The sequence below is a fragment of the Pituophis catenifer genome, unplaced genomic scaffold, assembly GCF_029215685.1.
Source record: "Pituophis catenifer annectens isolate HBS135680 unplaced genomic scaffold, rPitCat1.0.hap2 SCAF_7, whole genome shotgun sequence".
Lineage (NCBI taxonomy): Eukaryota > Metazoa > Chordata > Lepidosauria > Squamata > Colubridae > Pituophis > Pituophis catenifer.
This window is the reverse complement of record NW_027256887.1, coordinates 22,827,451-22,844,709: the sequence shown is the minus strand read 5'-3', so window position 1 is coordinate 22,844,709 and position 17,259 is coordinate 22,827,451. Positions and strand designations below refer to the sequence as shown.

The 17,259-nt window shown below is 40.9% G+C and overlaps 2 protein-coding genes across 6 annotated transcripts in view; both read right to left on the bottom strand.

Moving 5' to 3' along the window:
* CADPS2 (calcium dependent secretion activator 2) overlaps nt 1-17,259 on the bottom strand; it is a 369,911-nt gene that overhangs the window by 254,684 nt on the left and 97,968 nt on the right. The gene's annotated exons all lie outside the window — the stretch shown is intronic.
* Nucleotides 20-1,075, bottom strand: RNF148 (ring finger protein 148). The gene has a single exon (XM_070947742.1). It carries the CDS (start codon nt 1,073-1,075, stop codon nt 20-22), a length of 1,056 nt encoding a protein of 351 aa, XP_070803843.1.

The window sequence follows — 17,259 nt, the reverse complement described above, 5'->3', positions numbered from 1 at the left end:
TGATCAAGATCGAAAATAATCATTTGTCCCCAGATTGAGCTTTTGAGCCTTTATGAATTCCTGCAGGTACTTCTGGACAGATGGCTTCATTAGGAGAATTGATAGCAGAAGATGCTTCATTCGATAGCTGAATACCGAATGGTTCTACTGTAGCTGTAATCCTTTCCACATTTCCAAGCATGTTCCATTTACACACAGGACACGTTTGGTGCTTTAAAAGCCAAGGATCCACACAGATTTTGTGGAAAAGATGCCCACAACGTAAAATACGGGCTATATCTTTAGGCTTGTACATTTCTAAACACACTGCACAGTTGTCTCCATTTGATCCAACTTCTTTGTCATCGCCTTTCAATGTACGAAGCTCAAGACGATTGATGGCTTTAGTAATATCAAGCTCCTGCTGGCATCTCTGTATCAAATTCCTTGTTCTCCGTAGCTTTCCAGCACAATAAAAGGTGCAATATGCCACAGCTACAGAGGAAAGAATAAAAATGGTGCCCATATAACGGGTTAACCATGGGTTACAGTGCTTTCCAACATCAATGGTTGCCATCACTTGGATGCCATTCTGAATTAGATGCAGAAGGTCCGTGCCTTTCAGATTGCCAATCATAACAGCCACAGGGCCTTCCTTCCCAAAGTTAAGCATGGGAAACACATTGTTACCCGTACCAGGATAATTATAGATGATCACACCAATTGCTCCCTTTTCTTCAGCCACACTTATTTTTTTTGTAAATGAACAATGCCCTCTTATGATAAGTGCTATCCAGCATCCTGCATTTCCTGATTTAAAATTTGTTACAGAACTACAAGCATTTTGATGGGGCTCCTCTGCAGCTATTACGATGCCGGACACCTTCTTCAAGGGCGAGGCTTTGGCAAACACTCCATTTTCTGCAATCTCCCATACAGTCCGATTCCCAACTTGAAATGATATGTTAATATTGGCAATCCAAAAGCTGTCAGCGTGTGAACTCTGCAGGTGAAGCCCAAGGCAGATGCCAAGGTATAGAAAGCACAATGGTTTTACCCTTTTTCTTTCAGTAGCAGCAGCCCCAAATAAGTTCATGCTGACATCTGTTAAGCAGTTTCAGAGTCAACAAGTCAAAAACAACAAAAATCATCAGCACATCAGGACTGAATGATATTTCCAGCGACATACCAAAAACCCATCTCAAAAATTCTGGAGAAAAATGCTGAAGGGTCTGTCTGCAAGTATGTTGCTTAGATAAAGATTTCTTACAGACAGTGAGAGATTTTTTCTCTCTCCCTCCAATGAAGTCATTTATTGTTAAGTAATGAAATTGTGACATCATTAACACTTTGCCAAGCAGGACTCTTGTGCTTTATCTTATATAAAATTACACTGTTTAAAAACAAATAAACTTTTTGATATAAACACCATTTTCACAAACTACAAGGTAAACAATTCATGGACCCACTCACACGGGAGGACACACTCTGGACTTGATTTTTGTCTCTGGACAGTGGATGAATGATCTTGAGATAGGGGAGTAAGTGACAGAGCCCTTGTCATGGTCGGATCATTCCCTTCTTAGGCTTGACTTTCTAACCGCCACACCCCGCCGCAGGGAGGCGGAACACACCAGATGGTTCCGCCCCAGGCGCCTGATGGATCCTGATAGGTTCCAGATGGAGCTTGGGCCATTTCCTGAGGCTCTGACTCATGGCTCGGCTGAGGAGCTGGTGGCCGCCTGGGATAGGGCGGCTGATGACGCTTTGGACCGAGTTGTGCCTGTGCGGCCTCTGACCTGTCGCCGAGTCTACCTGGCTCCTTGGTTCTCCGAGGAGCTGAGGGAGATGAAGCGCCAGAAAAGACGCCTAGAGAGCAGTTGGAGATCTAGTCGCTCCGAACCCGACCGAACACTGGTAAGATCTCATATTAAGACTTACCTAGTGGCGATAAAAGCGGCAAAATGTAACTATTTTTCCGCTCTTATCGCATCGGCAGATAATCGCCCGGCCGCCCTGTTTAGGGTGACCCACTCCCTCCTCCATCTGGGAGCGTGGGAGGATCCCTTGCAGGGTCGTGCTGAGGATTTTGTTCAGTATCTGCATGATAAAATCACTCAGATTCGGGAAGGCTTAGTCTCTGACTGGGTAGGTACAGACGGGATGATGGGTGCCAGTCTTGAGACTGTCATTTGGGAGGAGTTCGATCCTGTTGCTCCCGAGGACGTGGACAGGATACTCAGGCGGCTGAATGCGACCACAGGTTTAATGGACCCGTGTCCTTCCTCGTTGGTGCTGGCTTCCCGGGAGGTTACACGAGGCTGGCTCCAGGGGATTATCAACGCTTCCTTGAGTGAGGGTGTCTTGCCATCCGCCTTGAAAGAGGCGGTAGTGAGGCCCCTCCTCAAGAAGCCTGCTCTGGATCTGGCTGTTTCGGCTAACTATCGTCCTGTCTCCAACCTTCCCTTCTTGGCGAAGGTTGTTGAGAGTGTGGTGGCGCGACAGCTTCCTGGGTACCTGGATGAAGCTGTCTATCTGGATCCGCTCCAGTCCGGCTTCAGGCCTGGGCACAGCACGGAAACGGCATTGGTCGCGTTGGTGGATGATCTCTGGAGGGCTCGGGATAGGGGTTGGTCCTCTATCCTGGTCCTGTTAGATCTCTCAGCGGCTTTTGATACCATCGACCATGGTATCCTGCTGCGCCGGTTGGAGGGGTTGGGAGTGGGGGGCACCGTCCTGCGGTGGTTCTCCTCCTATCTCTCCGACCGGTCTCAGTCGGTGTTGGCAGGGGGGCAGAGGTCGACTCCGAGGCGCCTTGTTTGTGGGGTGCCTCAGGGGTCGGTCCTCTCGCCCCTTCTGTTCAACATTTATGTGAAGCCGCTGGGTGAGATCATCCGTGGCTTTGGGGTGGAGTTCCATCAGTACGCTGATGACACTCAGCTGTACATCTCCACCCCAGGCCATCCCAACGATGCCCTTGAAGTGATGTCCCGGTGCCTGGAGGCCATGCGGATCTGGATGGGGAGTAACAGGCTTCGACTCAACCCTTCCAAGACCGAGTGGCTGTGGCTTCCGGTGTCCCGATATAGCCAGCTGGTGCCATCGCTGGCTATTGGGGGCGAGTTATTGGCTCCCACGGATAGGGCTCGCAACTTGTGCGTCCTCCTGGAGGAACGGCTGTCTTTAGAAGAGCATATGACGGCCGTGGCCAGGGGGGCTTTTTATCAGGTCCGCCTGATTCGCCAGTTGCGTCCCTTTCTGGATCGGGACTCCTTACACACAGTCACTCAGGCACTCGTCACTTCCCGCCTGGACTACTGCAATGCTCTCTACATGGGGCTCCCCTTGAGGAGCACCCAGAGACTCCAACTGGTGCAGAATGCGGCTGCACGGGGGATTATGGGAGCGAGGGGGCGCTCCCATGTGACACCTCTCCTGCGTGAGCTGCATTGGCTTCCAGTTGTCTTCCGGGTGCGCTTCAAGGTGTTGGTTACCACCTTTAAAGTGCTCCATGGCATAGGACCTGGGTATTTGCAGGACCGCCTTCTGCCACCGATAGCCTCCCACCGACCAGTATGCGCCCACAGAGAGGAACTCCTCAGGGTGCCGTCAGCCAGGCAATGTCGGCTGGCGACCCCCAGGGGGAGGGCCTTCTCTGTGGCAGCTCCTGCCCTCTGGAACGATTTGCCCCCGGAGATACGAAGGATATCGGATCTCCGGGTCTTTCGCCGTGCCCTGAAAACTTTTCTTTTCCATCAAGCAGGGCTGGTGTGAACCCCCTCCCCTTTTTTAGTCTTTTTAGTTTTTTAGTTTTAAATTGTCATGGGGTTTTAATTGAATTGTTTTAAATTGGGCCAGTTATGTAATTCTTTTAACAATTTTAAAATTTTGTATCGGCATGTGTTTTAGTTCTGGCTGTTCACCGCCCTGAGTCCACTAGGAGAAGGGCGGTATACAAATTGAAATAAATAAATATCTGGGGTACTCTGTACTGAATGTCATCATATAATGTGAATATGTTGAGAGAATGCATAGTATTGCATTTTAAAGTTCAATAAAGTACCCTTAAAATTGCTTAGCTTTTTAAGATCAAACAAGAACAGCTAACCCTAACCTAACGATGTTAACCTTTAGTTCAGCAGCATAAATAGATATGCCTACATATATACCAATATTGTTCTATGCTTTCAATAAAAACTTAGTTTTTAGGATTTGTTTGTTTTTTTTGAGCAGATGAAAAAATCACTCCCAATCTCCTACCCCTAATTTCTTAAACATTAAATTGGCAAAATATACAACTGGTAATATCTGAAAATATTAGGGCTATGCAATTCCTTGCAAAGAAGTGTTTTGGAATGCCCAGAGTTGTGTACAAATACCTATTCCAGGGGTGTTAAACTCACATCTCACGGTTGCGTCACATGATGTATCGGGACTTTTTCCCCCTTCGCTAAAGCGGGCATGGGTGTGGCCAGCGCATGACGTATCTGGGCCACAGGCCAGGAGTTTGAGAGCCATGACTTTCTTAAAATATTTAAAGTCTGCATTTTTTTCATTCTCAGTAGCTGCTTGGAAACCACTCCCTACCATCTTTGGAAACATAGGCATGCACAATGCCCTTTTGCTTTGCTGGAAAGAACCGAACAACACAAGCAAGACGTACAGCCATGCTGAAACAGCTGGATGCTCTTCTGAAGCAGCCTTGAGGCTGTAAAAAGATGTGGCTGCTTTAACTATTTTCTGAAAAAGCTCCTTCATATGCTCCCATATCTTCTGAAGCACCTCTTTGCAAGAAGTTGCAAATATGAAAATATTATGTACGTGTGTGTGTTTGTATGTATATATAAACTAAGAAGACAGGAATTATTCTTTGGTTAGAAATTGAATATCTCACATAATTATTATTTTCATGTCTGAAAAGAGGATGCTTATTTCTATACATATGTATTTCATATATAGCAGCAGCGATTTCTGCCAACTGCTTTGTTTTCATGAACACACTACATTTACTAAACAGAAATTGAGAGGCTTTTTTCTTTTCTTTTTCTTTTTTTCTTTTTACAAAATGACAGAAGTTTAGAGTTGGCTTGGTGGACTTTGTTCAAATCTGGGAACTGCCAAATCTGGGAATTTACTGAGACTGTCTTTCCTGCTAATTCAGAACATTGATAGCTGACATTTCTCAAAATATCCCAATACATAATATTTTTTAAAAGATAGAAAAGAACAACTTAATATGATGTTCAGGTTTTAAATAGGCAGGGACTCAAAACATAAATGAGGGAAATTAAAAATTGATGGAAGAATGGATAGCAGCATATGTTTTACCCTTGAACTTTATAACAGGAAGAGTTTTATATAGTACTTGTATACAGTAAGAGTTTCACAGACAATCTTTCCATTTTTAGCAAAAGCAAGTTGTTAATTTCAAACCAGGCAGAAGTTGGCAAAGCATTTTTCTAAGCACAAGTTTTTGGGTTCCTTACAGGGTTCAATATTTTTCCTTCCTAAGGAGAAATGTTCAAATTCTCCCTAAACAATATCTACTTGCAGCTCAGGATATGCAGATGCAGGGATGAAGATGTGGAATTCAACTTATCTTGCAAATTCTTGACATAGTGCTGATGTTTTATATCAGGACAATCACTTGTGGTGGTATATGTTATTTATTTCAAATTAATATGCATTCATACTGTAATAATTAGGAATTGTTTTTGCCTACATAGATTTCTTAGTTAGTTTTCCCCTCAAGACAGAAATGATACACGATTAGAGATAATGTCTCTTTTAACTCATTTTTCATTTTCTGAATAAGAAGCTACCAATAATTCCACAGCATTTTATTAACTGTTTAAGTGTTTTTGTGAAATAGGATGGGGGAGAATAACAAATTATTGAAAATTGTCCAGATACACTTAGGTGAGATTGGTGATGTAGAAATTTAGTAAATAAATACATACTTTCCAGTGGCAAGAAAAATCATAGCAACTAAGTTATTTCAAACCTAAAAATATTAAGTTTTAACATTTTTCTGCATTCTTAAGTTCTTTCAGGCTACATGTTTTAACTTAGGTTTTGTCCATTTTGGGCCTTCCAAATGAGTTGATCTTCAGTTCTCATTGGGTTTGCTAATGAATGTAGCTACTAACACTAGTTTGGGGAAAGATAACATTTTAACAATTCATATAAAGAACATATGTGCTTCACTTCTAGAATTATCAAATAATAAATATTACAATGTAGTAGGACTCATTTTGGAGACTAATGTGAAGTTGCTCTTGAAAACTCTTCCAACTACTGTCTCACTGGAACCATGAATATAGCAGAAGGTAATGGCTTTAGTACAATAGAAATGGAAGAGAAACTCCCATAGACGTACACTTTCCATTAATATGTTCTTACAATTAAGGAAATAACCAGAAAAGAAAAAAAGATTTCATCTCCAAATAAATCATGACCTATGTTATTTTTCAAAAATTATGTCACTTTTGCAAGATTGGAAATGATGCGAGAGTTTTCTATAGAGTTTGGGTTGGAATCTTTGTCTATTGTGTATTGTGAATGCACCAACCAGAATTTAGCTGCAGTCTACAAAATCTAGTCCTCTGCCCTCTGAAAAACTCATTTTTTTCCCCCAAACTGTGTAGCTCCTATCCATAATTGTTTGTCCCAAATAGAATTCGGAAGCATTTCCTTTTGGAACTAACGCTAAACTGAATTTTTAATATTGTAGTATGGATATGCTTTAAGGGATGAAATGGGCAGTAAAATTCAAAAGCCCAATTTCTTTAACTAGTGCTAGATTTTCATTACTGCCAAACAGTGTGTATTATAACAGCATGGCTTAGCTAATATTCTCAAGAGCTATGCATAAAATAGATTTATATCAATAGCCAATTCCTGGCACACTATCAGTGCTGAAATCTATTTTTTTTACTACTGGTTCTGTGGGCGTGGCTTGGTAGGGGTGGGGTGGCTTGGTGGGCATGGCTTGGTGGGCATGGCAGGGGAAGGATATTGCAAAATCTCCATTCCCACCCCACTCTGGGGCCAGCCAGAGGTGGTCTTTGCTGGTTCTCTGAACTACTCAAAATTTCCGCTGCCAGTTCTCCGAACGGTTCAAAATTTCCGCTACTGGTTCTCCAGAACTTGTCAGAACCTGCTGGATTTCACCCCTGCACATTATGTTGAACCTTTTGGCATCAGCATGTCCAAAATTTGGAAAATGCCTAACTCGACTCTCCTGGCTGTTATCCCACCCCCCCGCAAAAAAAAGAAAAAGAATTCTCTATTTTCTTCACATATAAGCCACCCCAAACAGCATCATTTGGTGGCTGCACCAAGGTCCGGGCCTCGACTTCAGCCCTAGTGCCACTTCTGCCACCCAAAAAGGCCTCCTTGCACAGTTTAATGCAATTACCCCCACAGCCCAGCACTCCCAGGATCTGGAGAGCATCATTTATCTTCAGGCGGTGTTCTCTTTCTGTTAATAGGCCCCTGTGACCTAACTGTGACTGCTCTGGATTGCTCAAGGTCTTAATTCTTGAAGCAATGCTCTTCTGTGGCTTCTGCAGCCTCCAAAAATCACATAACAGGATGTACTTTTAAGAATAGTTATTGGGTACTGGTAAACATGGTGAAGACTTCTCTGCAAGGAATTGCGTAGCTCTAATATTTTCAGATCTTACCAGTTGTACACTCTGGCAATTTAATGTATACGGAATTAGGGGTTTATGGAATTACTAGCACTGATGATATTACCTAGTTAAGGTAATGAAATGTTTGCAAGAAAACAAGCAAGCTCCAAGAGCACTAAGGACCCCTCATTTCAACCCTGAGCTACAAATATTCTCCTTTATTAGAAACACTACTGAGGGCAGATACATTCTGTCCCCTGCCCAGCCCCCAGATTTCGCTGGTTCCGGGACTGCCTCTTTGCCTCAGCCTGCCGAACAAGTGTCTCTTCGAATTGGAGAAGGCCATGCTGCGTCTTTAGCCTCCAAGCTGAACGATCGGAGGTCAAGGTTTCCCAGTTGTTAATGTCCATTCCCAGGGCCATTAGGTCCCTCTTGCAGATATCCTTATATTGCAGCTGTGGTCTCCCTCTGAGGCGCTTTCCCTGCACTAATTCTCCATACAGGAGATCTTTCGGAATCTGACCATCAGCCATTCTCACGACATGCCCCAGCCAGTGGATGTCGCTGTTTCAATAGTGTATACATGCTAGAAATTCCAGCATGTTCCACGACTGCGCTATTTGGAACCTTGTCCTGCTAGGTGATGCCAAGAATTCATTGGAGACAGCGCATATGAAAGGTGTTCAACTTTCTCTCCTGCCGTGCATAGAGGGTCCAAGACTCACTGCAGTATTTTATAAAGGCCGTCCCTGATAACCAAGTCAAAAGCCTTCGTAAGATCTATGAAGGCTACGAAAAGTGGCTGTCTTTGTTCCCTGCATTTCTCCTGCAACTATCTAATGGAAAATACCATGTCAGTAGTGGACCTGTTGGCTCGAAATCCACACTGTGATTCTGGATAGACTCTCTCTGCAAGCACCTGGAACCTCTTCAGTACAACATGGATAAGCAGCTTCCCTACAACACTAAGATGCCACGGTAGTTGTTACAGTCACCCCTGTCACTTTGTTCTTGTACAGTGTGACGATATTTGCATCCTTCATGTCCTGTGGTACTCCACCTTCCCTCCAACAAAGATTTCATGCAATTCAGTGGAGATGATCTCTTTGCAGCACTTCAGAACTTCGGCAGGAATGTTATCTTTCCCGGGTGCCTTGCCAGAGGCAAGGGAGTCCAGGGCCGCATTTAGTTCTTCTAAAGTTGGTTCACTGTCAAGCTCCTCCAAGACAGGCAGGCACTCAATGTTATTTAATGCTTCTTCAGTTATCACATTTTCTCTGGAATATAACTCAGAGTAGCGCTGCACCCAGCGTGCCATCTGCTGTGCTCCGTCCTGGATAACCTCACCTGTAGCAGACTTCAGAGGGGCAGATTTCTTCTGTGTTGGACCTAAGGCCTGCTTGATGCCATCATACATCCCCTTGATGTTGTCTGTGTCAGCTGCTATCTGGATCCGAGAGCAAAGCTGCAGCCAATAATTGTTAGCATATCTCCTGGTGGTCTGTTGGACTTTGCTACGAGCAGCTCACAGAACCTATAGATTGCGCTCACTGGAACAGGCTTTATATGCAATTAGAGCTCTCCTTTTTTCCTCAATGGCTGGCATCAACTCCTCCGAATGGGCTTCAAACCAATCTGCTGTCTTTCTGATCTCCTTACTAAATACTGACAAGGCAGTGTTATAAACAGCATTCTAGAAATATTCCCATCGTTCAGATGCATTTACTTCAGCTGGGCCTGGGAGTTTCCTTGAGTGCTTGTGCAAATTCCTCCACTTTGCCCTGATTGTGGATCTCACTGATGTCAATTTGTGGTCTTCCTTCCTTCTTCAAGTGATGCAATCTCTTTGTTTGCAGTTTTATTCTGCTGCACACCAAAGAGTGGTCTGTATCGCAATCAGCACCCTGATAGCTGCATGTAATTGTAATAATGGGGAGGTTGGAGCGCCTGGTAAGAATCAAGTCGAGCTGGTGCCAATCTTGGATGTCTCCAAGAGACTCTGTGTTGAGGCTTTGTTTTAAAGTATGTATTGCTAACGCAAAGACCATAGTAGCAGCAAAACTCCAGCAGTCGTTGGCCATTTTCGTTCATCTTTCTGACGCCGAACTGATCTAAACAAGTGGGCCAAGAACTATAATCAGCTCTAACTCTGGCATTAAAATCGCTAAGGATAAACCGTGGTTCTTTCTCAGGGATTATCTTGATAGTAGCAGCCAGATTGTTGTAGAATTTGTCTTTGGATTCTACTGAAGATGATAATGTCGGAGCACATGCGCTAATAAGTGTAGCTAGCCCTGCTGATGAATGGAACTGCAAGGATAGAATTCTTTCATTTCCTGTAGCAGGTGGAGTAATGGATCCTAGTAGGTGTTTCTGACCAGGAAGCCAACCCCATGTTCCCTAGACTCGTTTGATGGTTTTCTCTGCCAGAAGAACGAGAACTTTTTCTCCTTAATAGATCCCGAGTCTAACAGTCTTGTCTATTGAAAGGCAATGATGTCCATCTGCAGTCTGCTCAACTCCATGTCAATGGCAGCTGTCTTACGTACGTCATCTATCTCTTGTAAATCATCAGAAAGGCCGGGGGTCATTGTCCGAACTTTCCAGGTGCCCAAATATGTATTCACCACAAATATGACAAAATATCATGGCTATACTGACATTGACGAACTAGCTGCTGTCTCCAATATTCATATAGCAATTCTACAGCTGACTTAATTGTAATGTAACTCACATGTACATTAACAATGCTATGCCTTAAAACAATTGCATCAATGTTACTGATATCAATGAAATGAGCAGCATCTGTGCATGTGATCTGCTTTTATACGCTTTCCAGGCAACTTCTATCCAGCCTAACTATGTCTAAGCATGCTCAAATTGTACCAGTTCCACAAATGTTATGCAATATGCCGTGCACACCTGGACACGCCTGGCTACACAAAACATCTTATAACATAAGCCAAAATTACTAAACTTAAAATATTTATAAGAACAAATTGCAGAAAACTTAAGATTTCTGTAAAACGGCATGTGATAGACTACATTTTAGATTATTTTCATGATTAGCAGCCAAAAATCTATAAGATACAGCCCAAAGTGTTCAGAAAACAAAATCTTTGTTGTCCAGTGTCACTATCTACCATTTATGAGAAACCCACTACCAACTTTGCAGTGTGGAAATTAGCTGAACTAAACACAAATTCAGGTTGACGTTAATCAAATAAAAACTGCTATTGAAGTCATTTCAATATTTTGTCCAATGACCAGATCTTTAAAATGCTGTAACAAGATGGTATGAAAGAAACCAAATGAAACAGTTGTAGGCAAATATCCTGTGTCAGGGTGTGTAGATTTAATAGCTGTAAGCTGATGGAAGGTTGTAAGTGGAAGCAACTGAAAGCTGATGCAATGGGAATGAGGCAGCAGGGGTACTGCCACTTTAAGAAGCTGGGTAAGAAGCTGTCTATATAAGGGAAGCCATTAGAGGGAGTCTCCTTCTCCTCATGTTCTCTCTCGTCGTGTATCTCATTGTTCTCCTTGTGTTAGTAACTGTATGATAAGGTATTTACCACGTATAAGTCTGTATATATACTGCTCAAAAAAATAAAGGGAACACAATGAGAAGACAGCCGAGATCTGAATGAATGAAATAGCCTTATTAAGTACTTTGTTCGTTACATACAGTAGTTTATACACTGCTCAAACAACTAAAGGGGACACAAAACTATTGTATGTAACGAACAAAGTATTTAATAAGGCTATTTCATTCATTCAGATCTCGGATGTCTTCTGCTTGTGTTCCCTTTATTTTTTGGAGCAGTGTATTTAGCTGTAGTTAAAACCACTGTTAATTATCTAAAGGCTCTGTGTGCTGTGTTTTGCTCCTGGGTTTATCTTATAATACTAGTCATGCTGCCTAAACTCTGACATCCTTTCTTTCAAATGATTCAGAAGTCATAAAATAAAGACTGGGACTTATATGTTGGTTTACCAAACCAACTAATGAAGAGCCACTTTGAATAGCAAGAACTATTCAATTTTAAATTTTTTTAGAAAAAAAAAGTTATAGGTAAGACTTATTTATGAAATTTATACACCCAACCATTTCAGCAAAAATGACTTATATTCAAAATAATCGTGTGCACGCATAAATCTGTATTTGTATCCCTATGCGTATTTTACAGAAGTGGCCTCTCTCAATTGCTTTGGATAATTGTATAAATACAAATAGAGCAAATCCCATGCTTTAGCAAACAGCGGGCAATGGAAGATAAGCCTGCAAGTTAAAATCCGAACTATCTCTCTTGGCTTGTACATTTCTAAGCAAACCACACAAGTCTCTTCTGCCAGATAAATTCATCTTTTTTTAACTTCCACAATTCAAGAGAATGAACAGCTTTCTGGATTTCTGATTTCACCATTTGGGTTCTCCGTTCTTCATGTCTTACCATTATCTGCTCTGGAGAACAGTAGAATAATACATAGGCTATAATCATCCTAACATTAAGAAAAACACAGAGATACATTCAGGAGCACTGGATTGCTCTCACTCTGATTTGGACAGTTTTCTGGATACCATGCTGAATCAAACAAAGGCGTTGCTTTTGTTTCAGGCTGTTCATCATGACATCAGGACTATCATCTGCATTCTGATGAATCAAAATAAAACCTTCTCTTTCTGGAAACAAATGGTCATAGATAATGATACCAGCAAAACCTTTCTCTGGTACAATCTTGATTTTCTTTTGAAAAACGCAGATTGTTCTCACAAGAATTGCAGTGCAGTCCCCGTATTTGTTAGTACGTGGAACCAAATCTCCAGGCTGCAAGCATCTTCACCTTCATCTTCTGGAATCATTGACTGCCCCACCATCCTCTTGGAAAGAAGGTACTTTTCCAAGAAAGCTAGAAGATTGTTTTTTGGCCTGGTCTCTCCAATAAATTGTTAGATTCATGTAATATACAAAACCACCTGTAACCTTTGAGTAAAACAATTCAATAATAAGGGAAATGCTGAACACCAGGTTCCAGCTCCACAAAACCTCTTTTCCACAGTTACTGTGAAGTTTCATTCTTCTTTGAACAAATGGCAACAGGAAAGCCCAGTATTGATTCACTTGAGAAAACTACCAAGGTAATACAAAACATTTCAATGTCAAACATCTTGCTGACTAGTTAAAAAAAAACACCATGCAGTAAGCTCACAAATATGTTTCTGTAAAACCCTATTTAACTCCATTCTCCTAGGAACTCCTAGCAAAAAGTAAATGTTTTTCCCCATTGCTCACAAGTTTTACAACAGCAATCTGGAACAGAGCTGCAGTCATTGTGACATCAGAACTAGCTCCATGGGAGATTCCCTCTCAACTCATAGATACCCATTACAAGAACACAGAAATAGGAAGCTTGAGATGAGCTGAATGGGCAGCTTAACCCTTGGTTGGCATATCAATACTCTTGATACCCTGACTACTATTCTGAATTCCGGCACAGGTTAGAAAAGAGAATTATTTGCGATCTAATTAATTTAGCTGTGATTTGTGTTCTATCCACAAAATTGGGTTGTCTATAACATGATTATTGTAATAAGCTTCCTTTTTATTTGACAACTTTATGCTTTTCTATTGTCTTTTAAACACATTTCCTAGCTGTAGCCTTTCTTTTCCTTTCCTTTCTCCTTTTCCCCTTTTTCTTTCCCTTCCCCTTTTCCGAGGTGGTTGTTCAGAACACAGCCACAAGGTTTTAGACAACTTGCACTGACACTTGCATTTTTAGTAGTGTAGACTGTCTGGGGACAATACAGGGAAACATTAAATCATGTTTAATGTAAAACAACAGCATCTATAGTTTTATCAATTCATTTGGTAGTTGTAGCATAGCTTCAATCAGCTTTCAGATTATTGAGGTTACAACTCTTTACACCACCAGTCAAAATTATGGAAGTTGTAGTCCCAACCAATTTGGAAAGTACCAGGCTGAGGAAAACCACCTAAAAGCATTAATAGAAAGGGCTTCCTGTTTTGCAAAGTTTGAGAATTCCATTCAGTACAAGGCAGGTTTGTCTACTTAGATCAGTGTTTCTGAATCTCAGCAACTTTAAGATGTGTAGATTTCAATGCTCAGAATTCTGCAACTACCAATAGTCTTCCTTAATAATTTTCTGAATAGGTCTGCATTTTGATCAATGATTTATCTGCAATCAGTATTTTTAGTTCTGAATAATTAGCAAGTATTTTCTAATCACTTCCTTGGTTGCCTCTTCAGCATCATTACACACAACAAGTGTTGTATGTACAATATATTTTGTTTTGAAAAAACAAAAGTTATTCCCTTCCCTTAGGGAGATATTTCAAAGAAAAAGACTATGGAAGTCTATAAGAAAATCCAATTCCATACAAAGCTATATTTAATTTATTCTGTATGCTTTCCCAACTGTTTCTTTACACATTCTAATCTAATCTATTTTGATAATATTAAAATTTAAACAAATAGGGCAGGGGTCAGCAACCCATGGCTCTGGAGCCGCATGTGGCTCTTTCAGCGCTCTGCTGTGGCTCCCTGTCGCTGGTCAGCTCCACAATTGATAGGGCTTTTGGTTAGGACAGGTAAAGGAAAAGGGATGCCACACTAGGAGGACTCTATGGTGGGAGGACCAGACTTCCTGTCGGCTCTAGAATTGAATGGGGGGCTTCCGGTTAGGACCTTTGTGGCTCTTTGAATGTTTAAGGTTGCCGACCCCTGAAATAGGGTGAAAAAATCAGCTTTATCAGAAACAGTTCAGCAGCTTGAATAATATATAATAATCCCAAGGTGATAAAGAATATAAAAATTAAAGTATAGGGAGTTGATGCAAACACCCAGGCTAATGTAGGAACATATGCTGAAGGCTTCTGATGGAGTTATATGCTATATCAGAAAAAGTATGTTCAGTTCTTTGCCCAACACATTTAGTATGGCATTTGCAAATAGATCCAAACAAACAAAAAAGTAGCCTTAAAAAAAACTAAACAATTCTGTAAATCACAGGTAAATAAGGCCAAAAAGGAAAGAAAGCAAAAGCCCAACTATCAGATATTTTTGTACCAAAACTAAAGCAAAACATAATAATTAATATCAAAGAATTAGACTATAATGTATTGAGGACATGGTTTTATGCTACTCTATAATAGTTCAAACAAATTAAACACATTGATTTCTGTGGACTCAGCACATAGAGACAAATTACAATTATGCAGCAGCACATACCAGATGTAATTGTGCTGTACTCCAGTGGACAACAGCTGGATAATATATGGATATGACCTCCATATATTACTATGTTACAGCTCCCATTAAGTCTCACCATTTGTACCTGGCTAGAGCTGAATGGAGTGGGAATTTAACCACATCACAAAGATACAGTTTGGTTTACAGTGTTATTTAATAAAGTTAGGAGGAAATAACCAATCTGGTACAATAATTCGCATGCTCAAATACTCTCTCAATAAAAGTAAAAAAAATAATAATAAAAAGAGAGGGTAATGATGATCCCAACAAGGAGGGCCCATACTTTTTATTGGAACTTGAGAAAATTTTATGAACTATGTCCATTGTTGGCATATAGGTCTACCTTGGAATTTTTACTTACCTACATTTCTAATAAATGCATTTTACGTCCGAAGTATACTGCATTCTGCCTTGTTTATTCATGCTATAATTCACAGATTTACTGTAACAGTAATTGCATAGCAGTTTCCTCCTAAAAATGATTTGTTGCTCAAAAATCAGTTACCCTACAGCAGTTAAGATCGTAACACTCTACTGCTGAGTAGAAAAATGTTCTAAATGAATGTCCAGACTCCTATCTGAGCATCTTAAAAAAATTTCTCAGGTGGATAATTTCTTGCTATGGCACAAGTGACACTCAAGGTGCAGAATAATCATGTAGAGCAATTGTGATGACAAGATGGCTACAGCTTCAGTCATACCAATTAGAAGTCGCTGAGATTTTTAAAAAATCCCCTCTATATTCCATATTCTTATCAAGTATGCATTCTCCTTACTCTGAAAAGGTGTAGGTTATAGTGTTTGTGAGGAAAGCCTTTCCACACTATTACTTGGTAATAACAATTGAGTTATATCAACAGGTTATAGTGTAATGCTTTTTTTTCACATGGACCCATTCCTGGTTTAAGAGGGAATCTTCTGGATGAGTCTTCAGCCATCTTGTTTCTTCCCAGTTTCTGCTAGTCAAATGATTAGAGGTAAGTTTTAAAGAAACAGCCAAAAACTGTACACTAAAGAATTACGGATTAAAAGTTTAGGATTTTCAATCATATTAACTACTTGTTTTCTCATTAAAATAAATGTTTCTCTTAAGAACACAGATTCTGTTCCTTTCATTGATGTGTGTTCTGTGCTAATTCCACCCACGTTTCCCATTTAGTAAATGTTTGACCTCAGTTATTTTCAGTCTTCTCAAGAGGGCTGTGGGAATAGCTAGTCTGGAAATACATCCAATAGTTGACTTTCATAAAATTGATATTTTGGAAAATGCTTTTGCATGCAACTTTAACTCGAAAAATATGCAGCCATCATGCAGCACTAGTTGCAAATAATTTCTCTCTTTCTTAAATTGTTTAATGTCTGTGCTTATTGGACAGATTGTTTTAGATAACAAGGAGGATTAGTTCGATGTGGATAATAAATACATTCTGCAAAGACAATCTCATCCATACACTTCTGAGACTATTTAAACACATACATACTGCAAAATCAGTATGTCCCAAGAGGGAAAAAAGCAACAAAATTTCACATTAAGTGGTGATGTCCATAAATGTAGAGCTTTAATTATTGATCATAACTGACACTAGCCTCCAAATCATCACCACTCTCCAAGTAAGAGAGTTCTTAAGAGTTAGTGAGAAGAATGCTCTTACATATGATCCTGAAAAGAAAAGGAGCTTTGGGAATCTGATGAAGATAAATTATTGCATCTCTCTCAGTTGCCTTGGATAATGGCATAATTGCAAATCGGGCAAATGCCACGTTTTAGCAACCACCGGTCAATACATCGTTTGTGGAAAATATGCCTGCAATTTAAAATCCGGACTATCTCTCTTGGCTTATACGTCTCTAAGCAAACCACACACGTTTCTTCTGCCAGATCAAATTCATCCTTTTTTAACTTCCGCAATTCAAGAGAATGAACAGCTTTTCGGAGTTCTGATTTCATCATTTGGGCTCTCCGTTCTTCATGTCTTATCATAATCTGCCCAGGAGTACAGCATATTAAGACATAAGCAACAAATGTCAAAATGAGAGAGTAAGCACACAGGTATATCTTCCAGAGGCACTGGGTTGCTCCCATTTCAATCATGGCAGTTACTCGAATACCTTCCTGAATCAAACGAAGAATCTGCTTTCCTTTCAGGCTGCTAATCATGACAGCAGCAATCTCACCAGCATCTTCACGAGTTAAAATGAGACTCTCTCTCTCAGCACATGAATGATCATAGATAATGACCCCAGTAGCACCTTTCTGTGCTGCTGCCATTACTTTATCCTTAAAAGTACAACCTCCTCTTGCAATGAAGGCAATCCAGTCCTCTGTATTTGGTGGTATGTTGAAGTTAGTCTCCACCCCACAAGCATTTTTAGC